General features: G+C 43.9%; 2 protein-coding genes across 3 annotated transcripts in view; one reads left to right on the top strand and one right to left on the bottom strand.

Moving 5' to 3' along the window:
- The window catches only part of ZNF333 (zinc finger protein 333), a 36,822-nt gene extending 32,538 nt beyond the window's left edge, over positions 1 to 4,284 (bottom strand). The window contains exon 1 of the mRNA XM_027582313.2: positions 4,096 to 4,284. Coding sequence (XP_027438114.2) covers positions 4,096 to 4,284 — 189 coding nt within the window. The remainder of the gene's footprint in view (positions 1 to 4,095) is intronic.
- A 1,057-nt stretch (positions 4,285 to 5,341) lies between these two features.
- ADGRE3 (adhesion G protein-coupled receptor E3) overlaps positions 5,342 to 12,833 on the top strand; it is a 48,132-nt gene continuing 40,640 nt past the window's right edge. For both annotated transcript variants that reach the window (XM_027582310.2, XM_027582309.2), the window contains exons 1-3: positions 5,342 to 5,456; positions 11,276 to 11,326; positions 12,674 to 12,793. In XM_027582310.2, coding sequence (XP_027438111.2) covers positions 5,432 to 5,456; positions 11,276 to 11,326; positions 12,674 to 12,793 — 196 coding nt within the window. In that variant the 5' untranslated portion in view covers positions 5,342 to 5,431. The remainder of the gene's footprint in view (positions 5,457 to 11,275; positions 11,327 to 12,673; positions 12,794 to 12,833) is intronic.

The following is a 12,833-nucleotide window of genomic DNA, read 5'->3' as shown; positions in this document are numbered from 1 at the left end:
GAGGGTCATAACTTTCCAGAGCAGTTTCAGTTCAATTGAAGGCAATTCTCTGGAGAAAGAGGCAGATATGAGTGATAACAACCAACTCGAAAAAGCTGGGGTATGGGGACATAAAGAAAAATCAATTTGTTCTTTAGGGGAAAGAAATCCATCCATGGAATTAACAATATTTGTTTTTAAAAAAAAAAATACACTTTACAGGTGCCTGGGTGGCTCAGCCAGATGAGTGGCCGACTCTTGCTTTTGGCTCAGGTCATGATCTAGGGGTCCTGGGATGGAGCCCCATGTCGGGCTCCGTGCTCAGCAGGGAGTCTGCTTCTCTCCCTCTCCCTCTACCCCTCCCCCCATGCACACTCACTCGCCCTCTCTCTCTCTCTCTCTCAAGTAAACAAATAAAACCTTTAAATAAACAAACAAACAAACAAACAAATTACACTCTCATGGAAATGGTTTTATGGAAGAAGCCAGGAAACAGGATCTGGGTGAGGCACCAATGGCATCTTCTGTATCTACAGAAGATTGGAGGGATTATGTTAGGTCAGGCTCCCTAGGCTTGTGATTTACTGGGGACTGCTCTCAGGAGAGAGAGAATAAGGAAAGCAAGATAAGGCAGAAGAAGGGGTTGAACAAAAATAAAGGTTGAGCTGCAGTCAAATATCAACCTGATATAATCCAACATAATCTGTTGGATCTACACCAACGCATGAATTAAGCCTGACTGACAAACTGCCATCATAATCCTTGAGACTTTAAAGAATTAAGAATCATGTGACCAATGTATAAACTTGTTCAATCACTATGTTGTACACCCCTGAAACTAATGTAACATTATGTGTGAACTGCACTCAAAAGCAAAAAAAAAAAAAAAATTTTAAAGAATCATGTGGAAGCTGCTCACTTTCAGTTTCATCATGTGATGATGCTATGCGGTACATGGGAAATCACTGTCATTTTGAGCACTTTAAAATAAAGAGAAAGTGACGTTCATACAGAGAAAGTTTTGAGCACGGTAGTGGGTACTCCTGGTGCTCTGCCTAGATCCCATCCATCACTGTGCCTGCCAGGTCTTATCCCAACCCCACCCCAAGGGGCAGACCACAGCCAGTGATTGACCCAGGGGATAAAAGGCCTTGCCTCCAGATAGACCAACTCCACAGTGCGCACTCCAGAACTCCCCTAAGGAATTAAGCTGAGGCTAGACTCCTGCTGAGACCACCTCCTTATTTAGCTCCTTCCCCTGCCTATCATGTTTCCTTAGTACCCTTCTCCCAAGAGCCCACTCCTCCAAAAACTCATGTGCATCCCAGCCCCTACTCTCCCCCAACAAATTATGTGCATCTGACCCCAATTCTCCCCCCAACACAAAATGTGTATCCCAATTCCTACCTCGGGATCTCCTTACAGGCAACTGGCCTAAGACAGCTGCACTGTGAAGAATTTTCTATCAATTAGTATAGACCAACTTTAGGACTACTGTGAAGGTTTTCTGGGCTTGAGGAGCTAGGAGGGGGACTGGCATTAGAAAGAGAAAGAGAACTCCAGGTAGAGGGAACATCATGTGCAAAAAAAAAGACTTTATGAGAATGGGGGTTTTTTGTCTGTTTTGTTCACTATTTTATCCCTTGTGCCTAGAATAGATCAGTGCTCTCTGGGGTTAGGACAGAGATTGACTCTGGACTCTGAGGTATATAGATACCTGGAGATTCCCATTGTTGAGAGCCAAGCTGCTGGCCCTCCACCACCAGGAGACCTCTAAAGAGCTAGTCAAGAGAGTCAGGAACTTGAAGTCACCAAGGGTAACCACTTTGGAAAGTGGCTGATAACTGCCCTCCAGCAAGACCTTTGTGTCCATTCGTTCATTAAATCAATATTTATTGAGCATCTACTGTGTGCCAGTTGCTGTGTGAGGTACAGGGACTACAGCAATGAATAAACCAAACCAAATTCCTTGTCCTGTAGAGCAATCATTCCAGTAGGGCAGAGAGACAGCAAACAAAATAAATGAAGTAGATAAGCAAATTGTTTTGTGTATTAGAAGGTGGTGGGTACAATGAACAGAAATAACTAAGCAAAGTGGATGGAGAATGTGTGTATGAGAAAGATTGAGAGAGAGAGAGAGGGAAGGAAGGAGAAAGGAAGAAGGAGACAGAGAGAGAGAGAGAGAGATTTTAGACAGGGGGGTCAAGGGAGGCCTCACCAACAAGTGGACACTTAAACAATGACTTGAAGTTAGCCAGGGAGCCATGTAATTACGTGCAGGAATCTGGAGGAAAACATTTAGGAAGAACAACATTATGTAGAAAGCATTTAGGGAACAACAAGTACAAAAACCGAGGCAGGAGTGTGCCTGGCATGTTCAAGGAAAGGCAAGGAACTGGTGTGCCTGAGGCAGAGAAAGCAGAGGGCAGGGTGGGGGAGACTGGGAGGGGATGAGGGCAAGGAGGTGACAAGGGAAGATCACATAGGGACTTATGGGCTATGGTGAGAACTTTGGCTTTTATTTTAAGTGAAGTGGGAGTCAAAATAAATAAGTGAAGTGGGAGTCATGAGGGCTCTCAGCAGAGGAGGAACAGGATCTGACTTAGATTTAACAGGATCACATTACCTTTGACCTCAGTAAAGCTTTATTAAACATCACAGCCTGGCTGAGATGTGCCAGGAGGAAGCAGAGAGAACAGCATTTCCAACCTGAGTCTAGGGCTAGGATGTCAGGGGTAGGAATCAGCATAAGACAATGAACAGACTGTTCATTGAAGTCCACAGTAGCAAAGACAGCCGTCTGTCATTGAGGTGAAAAATCTAGGAGGTATGGATGGATGGATGGATGGATGGATGGAGTGAGGGATGGATAGATGGACGGGTGGACGGATGGATGGATGGATCGAGGGATGGATGGAGGGAGGGATGGATAGATGGATGGATGGAGTGAGGGATGGATAGATGGACGGGTGGACGGATGGATGGACGGATGGATGGATGGATGGAGTGAGGGATGGATAGATGGATGGGTGGACGGATGGATGGATCGATCGAGGGATGGATGGAGGGAGGGATGAAGGGATGAACGGAGGGAGGGAGGGATGGATGGACGGATGTAAAGGAGATCTGTGAGCTGAACCTGCAGGAGACTCTCAAAAATAACTGAGAAGACATTTTCAGAGGGTCCGATTTTCAGCAAAAATCCCCTGGAGTTTTATGCTGTAATGTTGTTACAAAAAGGAATTATCTCATTTTGTATCAGGTAAACGGCTAGGGACACTCTGGTTTATACTTAATGCGCTTTATGAAGTGGTGTGAGGATAATAGAGAGCCAGCAGGGCAGGTGGGCAGCCTAAGAGAGAAGAGTGAGAGATGAGTCTGGAGAGGCAGACTGGGGCCAGATCTGATGGGCTTTTTGACCCTACTAAGCACATTTATCTTGCAAAGTATCCATGGGGCTGTGAGGCAGGGGTGTGATGGGCTCAGATTCATACTTCAGAAAGCTCTCCCAGCTGCAGGGTGAAGAATGGGGTAGAAGGACAACCAGCTAGGGGACTATCAAAGTTATCTCAGATCAGAGATGCCTGGGGGACAGATGTTGAGTGACTTTCCCAAAGTCACCCAGCTAATACGTGGCGGAGCTAAGATTTGAACCGAGGTGGTCTGGCTCTAGAACCAACACTCTGTAATAGCATAGGCCTGGCCATTAGGTGGCACCACCTGTCTTTCTTGATCAGCTCTTCCCCCGACTATCACCACACTCCCAGAGGACCACTAGGGAGAAAGAACAGGAAGCCCCACTGCATGGCTGCTGGGCCACAGGGGATGGTGGGATGCTGAGAGCCCAACAAACTTATTATGCAGGACTTGTGGTTGTGATAACCCCAAGAGGCAGCAAATTCCCGCATGCCCCAACTACCCAAGGAAATCTGTCTGTTCTGTTTCCTTGCTCACATACTTGCCTCCAAGTGTCTCTGGAGTTGACTATACTTGCTATCTCCCCTTCTTCACCTCCCACTTTCCCTCAATCACCTCCATTCTGACCTCCACGACTATCATCGTCATTATCACTACCACCATCACCACCATCATCATCACCTCCACCATTCTTACTACCATCACCATCACCAATACCATCACTGCCTTCATCCTCATCACCAGCACCACCAGCACAACTGTCCCCACCACTACGATCACCTGCACAACCACCTCTACCATCTTCAATACCACCATCATTATTACCATCACCACCACCATCTCCACCACCTTCATCGTCATCATCTTTACCATCATCACCACCATCATTCTCGCCACTGGAACTTCTCTTGATAAGAATACAACCTCTCTACTGCTCTGTCCCATGAATATCTTTCAGTCTTAATTCAATCTGGTCTCTTTCCTTTCCCTCCATGACAACATACTCTGCTCATTTCCCCCCATCTGTCTAGCCACTCTTGGCCTGTCTCCTCCACTTTCTGCTCCTCCACTCCCTGATTTTAAAATTACTTACCCAAGGCCCTCTCCTCTCTCTACTACCTCTCCCTACATGATTTCATCTAGTACTATGGCTACAATTACCATCTAGTGACTGGGGGAAAGCCCTCTCTTTTGTGAATGAGACTATACATGTAAGGAATGTTGAAATCACAGTACCTCAAAATCAAATTATCCAAAACTTAATGCCATCTGTCCCCAAAAACATGCTTTTCCTCCAAGTTCCCTTTCTCTGTAGTTCTATATAGAAAAGATTATGTTAACTTTGTTCACTGCTGTGCTGTAACACAGATCCTGTCACTAAATAATATTTGTCTTAATAAATAATTTGTTGAAAGAGGGAAGGACTTAGATTCTCTCCCAAATCCTGCAATTAGTTTGGATTTCCCCAAATAACCAAATAGTTTTATCACCCTCTACTGGGTCTACTTTGAGTCTCTAGCTAGATCTGTTGAGTGTCATCTGTTAAGGCGGTAAAAATGCCAACATTTGTGAAAAATGACTCCTCCAGTAACTTTAGATACCAACAGAGATACCCTAAATTCTGGCTTACCCAGCTCAAAACCACAGGGTTATTTAAGCTTTATTTTGACCCCAAAGTCACTAACCACTCCTCAGACAATGCTCTGTAACTAAAAGGCATTCCTTTCCTAAGGTCGACCGATTCTGTCACCCCAAAGGCAATCAACAGTAGCTACGAAAACCTACTACCAAAGAAGCATATGAAAACAAGTGCAGAAAACAAAGAAAAGGAACAAATAAAAAAGCAAAAAAAAGCAGAACCATGGCTCTGATGGTGAAAGACAAGAACGAGTTCCCTTTTCTGATAGAAATTTCCTTAGTCAGCTAACCTATGTGTATCAATTCTCATAAGATTTCCTTGAGATAGGAAAAGTGGTCAGCAAAAAGCAATAAGGAGCTTCAAGAGCCGAGCGGCAACGGTTACCTGCGTGCAGGAATGCGAGGGCCATCACTCCTTCCAGGTATGTGTAACCTTGGGAATGACTGTACCCTAACCTACCCACTATCAGGAGCTACTCAGTTCAACAATTAGCTGTCTTTTCCTTCTCCTCTTTCTTCTGCTCTGCTTTAAACATTCTCTCTTTCCCCTTGGATTGTGGTTTCCTTCCTCACCACCCTGTTCAAACTGTGCTGTCAAATATCCCTAAAATTTTCCTGATGGCTCCAATCCAAGGAGTTGTTCATCTTCATTTTCAAAGATTTTGTTTTCTAATTAACATCCTCTTCTCCTTGATAATTCTGTGCCGACTTTTTCTCTGCCTCTCTTGCCATTCTTTCCTTTCCCCTCCTTTTTCTCTGTCCTGTACCAAGAATATTAATATTATCCCCATCTTAGGGATGAGAAAACTTGGGCACAGAGTGATTGTAGTACCTGCTTAAGGTCACACAGCTTGTAAATGGCAGAGTCAAGATTCAAACCCAAGCCGCCTGGCTCCAGATCTTTGCCATAATGTTCCTCCCACAGGATTCTACTCTGATCTTCTCTTTTTCCTGCTCCCTGTCCTAGAGGAAACTCTTGATCCCGTGGCTTCAATCGCCACCTCTGTGCAGATGGTTCCCCAATTCTGAAGTCCCATCCATCCTTCTGGTTCCAGATCAAGTAACAATATCAATAGCCACAATATCAACCTTACATTTATTGAGCACATATTTTAGCTTGAAATTGTTTTACCTTCATTATTGTACAACACCTTCACATTACAGATGCAAAATAGCATCGAGGAGAGATTGTAGGACTTGTTTAAATTCTCACAGCTGTTTAGTTGCAGAGGCAGATAGTAGATCATAAAGTCTATCAAAATAATATAAGCTTCTTGAAGGCAAATGCCTTGTGCCCTCACCTTTGCAGCACCCTCCATATCTTATATATAAGAGGTGTCTGATATATATCTATGGAATCAAATTTAAGTGAGAGAGTGTGCAATTTTTAATATATCTCAATATATATATATTTATACATCTATATATAAATATTTATATCCATATATATCAATAAAGCTTAAACAAAATGTAAAAAAAGAGAAGCTCAAACAAGATGTTTCCTGCTTTTTGGCAACTAGAGGCAGAGTCCTGGACACTTCTAGAATGGATTATTTGTGAATTCATTTACCTGTGAACTCTCTGCCCATATCACTGGATGCAACAGACAGTGTAACAAAATGAGCATCTGGCCAAGAATAAGAATAGGACTCTAGTGCAAATAAAATGGTAACAGAGACAGCTAGCATTTATGGAGTGATTCCTGCCAGACATTGTGCTTCACGCATGCCCTTGTTTATGTCCTCACGCCCAACCCCAGGTGGTAAGCAATGCTGTCACCATGTTTCATATAAGGAAACAAGTTAAACAATTTGCACAAATAGTGTCCAAGCCACTTGACCTCCAGGCACCTGTTTCCTCATGGACAAAAAGAGTCAGTGGATGATTTCTAAAGTTTCTTAGCAGTCTGGGATTCAGGCATGCTCATGACTCTGGGGAAACCCTAATTTAAGATGCATGCACATATTACTGAGCACAGGGTTACTGGCTGGACTGGAAGGAGATCCTGAAGACTAGCCTTGAGGAAACATCATGGTGCCCAGACTGCCTGAGCTTTAGGAACTAGGAAATGCCTTTTAACCTTGTATGTGTTACTAATTGGCTCTGTGAGCTATAGTCATCATTCGGGCAGGTGTAGTGTTAGTGCAGCTTCTACAAATTAATTATTACACAAAAGTATCGGTAGGGAAATTTAAATTCATTCAGAAATATGCCAGGGCCCTGCCATTAAGCAGTTCACAGCTCAGCTGAGAACATATTCATTGGACAAACAAAAATATTCAAAATGCTCCATGAATGCAGTTGTAAAACTGATAACAACTGGCACCTTCTTTGATGAAAGATGGGAGCACAGAAGGATGAATAACAGCTGCCCAAAGATGTCAATATCCCCATCACCTGGAACCTGTGAATATGTTACCATAAATGCATAGGGGAGGAAAAACTTCACCACCACCCTCTTAGGGTCTCTGGCTGAAAGTAAGAATTAAGCTGACATAAGACAAATTAGTAGGAGAGAAGCATACAAGTTTTATTAAATTGAAACACGTACATGAGAGACTTCACAAGAGAATGAAGACCCAGGGAAATGACCAGAGCACAAAGTTTTTGTGCCTTTTCGACAAAGATATGAATTTGTGAAATGACAAGGCGAAGGGGTTTGGGCTAGGAATGGTGAATTGCGAGAAAGTGACTAGGAGGTCTGTGGGAGGGAAAGCTGGAGGAAGACAAAGACTATTTCACTGAGTGTGTTTGTACAGATCCATTTCAGTGTTCATTCCCAGTCTCTGGTGATAAGGACACTCTTTTCTTCCTGGCACATGGAGGGCGTCTTTCTCAGGGGAAATTTTATGGCCTGATTTTAAGTAAGAAAAAGTAGGTCAGAAAGCGCGTCCTGCATGTGCTGTTTCTCAGGTGCCTTCCACTCCAAATAACCAACACGCTAAAGCGGCATATTTGGGGGTGACATGTTGTGAGCAACATCACGTGGTCAAAGGGACTTTACAGATATGGATTAAGCTAAGGATCTTGGGATGGGGAGATTATCCTGGATTATACAGGCAGGCCCATTATAATCATGAGGGTCCTTATAAGAGGGAGGCAGGATGCCAGGAAGGAAGGAAGGAAGGTGCTGCTGGCTCTGAGGATGGGAGAGGAGACTGTGAGCACGGAATGTGGGTCACCTCTGACCACTGGCAGTGGAAAGAAATGGATTCTCCCCTAGAGTGTCCAAAAGGAAGCAGTTCCGCCAACACTTTAATGTCAGCCCAGTGAGACTAACTTTGGATGTCTGGCTTACAGAACTACAACAGGAGTACATTTCTGTTGTTTTTAAGCCACTAAATTCACGGTAATTTGTTAACAATCAGAAACTCATACAGGGAAATCCAAAAAGAGTTAGTACTGCCCTCCCTCCCACTCTTAAAGGGTCACTGCTAGCCCATAGGGTTTTGTCTTCCAAATCCTGTGATCAGTCTAGAATGCCCCCAAATAACCAAGTAACATATCGCACCTCCTACTGGACTGTCACATCTGGGGAGCAACATCTACTGGAAGAAAAGGCACCCTTTCCTCAGGTCACTGTCACTGGAAGCTTGCCAATCTCAGCGGCAGCTCTTATGCATGCAGCTTGTGTGGGATTTCTGCAAGAGAGGTTGTGCGGGGTGGTAGGTTATCAGCAGGAACCCAGCACCTGAGTTTATTCTCAGCTCTGCCACTGACTAGCTCTGGGAAATGGAGCAAGTACCTTAGACCCTCGGTGCCTCTGTTTCCTTTTTTTTTTTTAAGATTTTATTTATTTATTTGACAGAGACACAGTGAGAGAGGGAACACAAGCAGAGGAGTGTGAGAGGGAGAAGCAGACTTCCCGCGGAGCAGAGAGCCCGATGTGGGGCTCGATCCCAGGACCCTAGGATCATGACCTGAGCAGAAGGCAGACACTTAATGACTGAGCCACCCAGGCGCCCTGAGCCTCTGTTTCTTAAAGTTCACAACTGGGATCATGCTAATAGCACTCATCTCCTAAAGTCGTTGCAAAGTTGAATTAAGTTCATGTGCCTGGTGCTTAGAATAATGCTTAGCATATTGTAAGAGTTCTTTTCCCGTTAGATGTTGTAGAGGCTGACCTTCATATTTTGCCCAGCTCCCCACCAAGGAAATCCTCTCTCCAAGACATAGTATCTCTCTCCAAGGAAGGTTTCACTGGTGTGTTTATGGGCAGGATAGAGGAGTGGTTGCATCATAGGGCATGCTGCATTTTACTCCCAAAATTCCCATCTCCTCCAAGTCTTGCTTCAGAGTGGCCAGCTGCCACATCTCCTGGGCTTCCCCAGGAAAGACACACACACACACACCATCTTGTCCAGACTCTCAGCCTCAGACTGTCTCTTAATCACCTGATCCCAGTCCTTCATGCACAAGATCGAAGTTACCCCAGTCCCACCTAACTAGTCCATCCTGACCTACACCTATCACCCCACTTGATAAACAGAGACCCTTCTATTATCAGGACCCACTTTCTTTTTTTAATTTAGCCATATTGAGGTATAATCTAGGCACAAAAAAATCGCATACATTTAATGCATACATCTTGCTGAGTTTTTATATATATGCATACACCATACATCCATAATACCATCATCACCACAATGAAGGTGCCAAGCATATCCATCACCTCCAAAAATTTCCCTCTGCGTGCGTGTGTGTGTGTGTTTGGTAAGAACACATAACATGAGATCTATTCTTTTAACATATCTTGACAACAACACCGTATTGTTAACTATAGGTACTAGGTTTTATGGCAGATCTCTAGAACTTACTCACCTTATATAACAAAAACTTTATACCCACTGAAAAGCAATTTCCCATTTCCCCCTCTCCCTAGCCCTTGCTAACCATCAATCTATTCTCTGCTTCCATGAGTTTGACTACTTTAGATATTTCCTGTAAGGGGAATTATGCAGTATTTGTCCTTCTGTGCTGACTTATTTCACTCATAATAATGTCCTCTAGTTTCATAGATGTTGCTACAAATTACAGGATTTCCTTATTTTTTAAGGCCAAATAATACTCCATTGTGTATATATACACCACATTTTCTTTATCCATTTATCTGCAGGATCCACTTTCTCAAGGGGTAACCAAAATTGCAAATAAGGTGACTGGTCACCAGAGCTAAATTTCAACTTCAACCAGTGCACACTAGAAGAGCCACTGGTTGGTTTTTCGTATTGAAATAGTCCCACACCATTTGTAAATAATCATTGCCCAAAACCAGCTCCCACCACACTCCTGCCAGCCCAGACCCTGCCCTGAGACGCCATCCGCCTCCGCACAATTCAGCAGCCAAAATAACATTTGCTACAACAGAGAAGGGTCTCCATTGTCCACTCTGATTGGCCAATTCCTGCACCATACCAGCTGTTAATACTGCCCTTGCAAATGGCAAATAATTCTAGACATTAGTAGGTAATAAGGGAATGAAAAGAAGGTGAGGAGAAAACTAGCAATCAGTGTGTTGTCAGATTTCTCAGGAAAGGGAAAGAGAAGCCACCCATCCATCCAGTAGCCTCAGGTCTTTGCAGAAGCAGGAACATGGCTGCTGACCCCACCAGCAGCTGGGAAAGTTTAGGGAAGAGAAAAGAGCACTTTATCAACCACGGTAGAGGCAGCCTGCATTTCCCAAGAAAACAAAAAAAATACTTCCCTTCCAAGAAGCGTTTCTAGAATCTTGCCAGTTCTCCCTCAAAAGGAAGACTGATTCCTATCCACTTGAATCTTGTAACCAAGAGAACGTGGTGGAAATGGAGTTGCATGGTTTCCAAGGCTGGGTCTTAACAGGAGACGTGGACTTTTTGGCTGGGGCACCCCTACTTAGAGCTCTGAACCACCATGGAGCGTGCATGCCTGAGGTCGCCATGTTGGCAGGAAGGCCAAAATCCCCAAGTCTGAGGCTACATGAAGGGAGAGCAGCACAGAGCCAGTTCCCAGGTGCTCTAGTCCCAAACACTGCCTAACTGCGACTGTATAAGGAACCCCAAACCAGAATCACCCAGCTGAGCCTTTTCCAGATTCCCAAAGCACAGAAACCATGAGAGATAAGAAAATGGTCGTTGCTGTTTTAAGCCATTACATTTTGTGATGGTCTTTATGCAGCCGTGGATAACTGATACACAGTCCTTGGAGACTTTCCTGATCTTTCCTCATTCAATTCATGTGTCTCCCTTCTGCTTCCCTGTTCCAGGGCTCTGTTTTCTGCTGAGTTTATCAGAAGTCATGGATCAAAGGAGCATAGGTAAGTGCTCAATACCTGACTTCTCCACAGCCAGAGACCAGGAAGGGTGTAAACCAAGGGCACACCTGGGACCACTCACATCCTCCAAGGGACTAGAGCAAAGGTGCTTGTTCTGGGAGCAGAACTCAGGGATGCTTGCTCCTGTCATTCTTTTTAATTCATCATTTCATCAATTTTTAATGTATCTTTTTTAAGTTTCATTTACTTAAGTAGTCTTGAACTTACAACCCCTAGATTAAGAGTCACATGCTCTTCCAACTGAGTCAGCCAGGCGCCCCTTAATGTATCTTTTTATTTTACTGTCCTTTGTCTGTTTGTTTGTTTTCAGTAACCACAATGTGCCCAATGTAGGAATAGAACAGTGGCTAAAATACACAGCCTCACGAAGTGAGCAGTCCAGTGGGGAGAGACAGAGCATGATGGTAACCATTCCATTCTGATCATAAGTGAGGCACCAAAAAAAAAAAAAAGAAGAAGAAGAAGAAGATGATGATGATTTCAGGCTAACTTTAATCCCTCGAAGATCTCACTAGATTCTGATTCAGCAGGTCTAGTGTGAGGCCTGAGATTCTGTCTTTCCAGCCAACCTTCAGGGGACAACTTCTGAGTAGCCAGATTGCCCAATGTGGCCCGCATCAGGTTCCCAGCCCCCACTACCTATGAACACTGAAGTTCCCAAATTTCTCCACTAGACCCAAAGCTCGAGATCCTTCCTCAGCTCTGTTCACTCCCAAGAGGGCTCGAATTAAGATCTTTAGTGTCTCTCTGTCCAAATGAAGTTATACATAGGGTTACAAAGATAATGTGTACCCATATCAGAATATACTTCCTGTGGACCCCTACGAATTCAAATTTTTATAATCCTAGCTGATACTTATTATGTGCCAGGCACTGCCCAACACACTTATATGTATTAATTCACTCACTCTTCACGATAACCCAGTTTACATATGAGGGTATTAAGGCACAGAGAGATTAAGACATTTGTGCAAAGACACATGGCTGGTAAGTGGCAGAGTCAGAATCGAACCCAGGGCCTTAACCAATTCATTCCCCCTTTCATAAATTCTGCAATGATCTTGAGAATAGCACAATTTTATCACATTGAAGTTTTTGTGTTAAAATTAATTTAACTGCCAACCTCGGTCTTTATCATGAAAACAAATCTCTTTTTTCTGTAACTTGGGTTTGGTATCTCTCATTTTTTAATGTACTGAGATCTCACAAGAGAAAAAGGGTGTAGGCTTCCTGATCCTCAAGAGGTCCTGGTCAGAGGCAAAAGCAAATGATAACAGGACATCTCTTAACCCCAGCAGATGTTTGATCTGTTCCTCCTTCTCCCTGCAGCTCCCTGTAAGTGCCCCCCGAATGCTGACTGTGTCAATGGCACTTACTGTACATGCAAACATGGATACACTTCTGTGTATGGGAAGGAATTATTCACATTTCCCTTGGCTACGTGTGAAGGTAAGGGATAATTTTTGAACCACCCAGAGGTAGGAGTGGA

The sequence above is a fragment of the Zalophus californianus genome, chromosome 1, assembly GCF_009762305.2.
Source record: "Zalophus californianus isolate mZalCal1 chromosome 1, mZalCal1.pri.v2, whole genome shotgun sequence".
Taxonomy (NCBI): domain Eukaryota; kingdom Metazoa; phylum Chordata; class Mammalia; order Carnivora; family Otariidae; genus Zalophus; species Zalophus californianus.
This window is presented reverse-complemented; position numbering and strand designations above follow the sequence as displayed.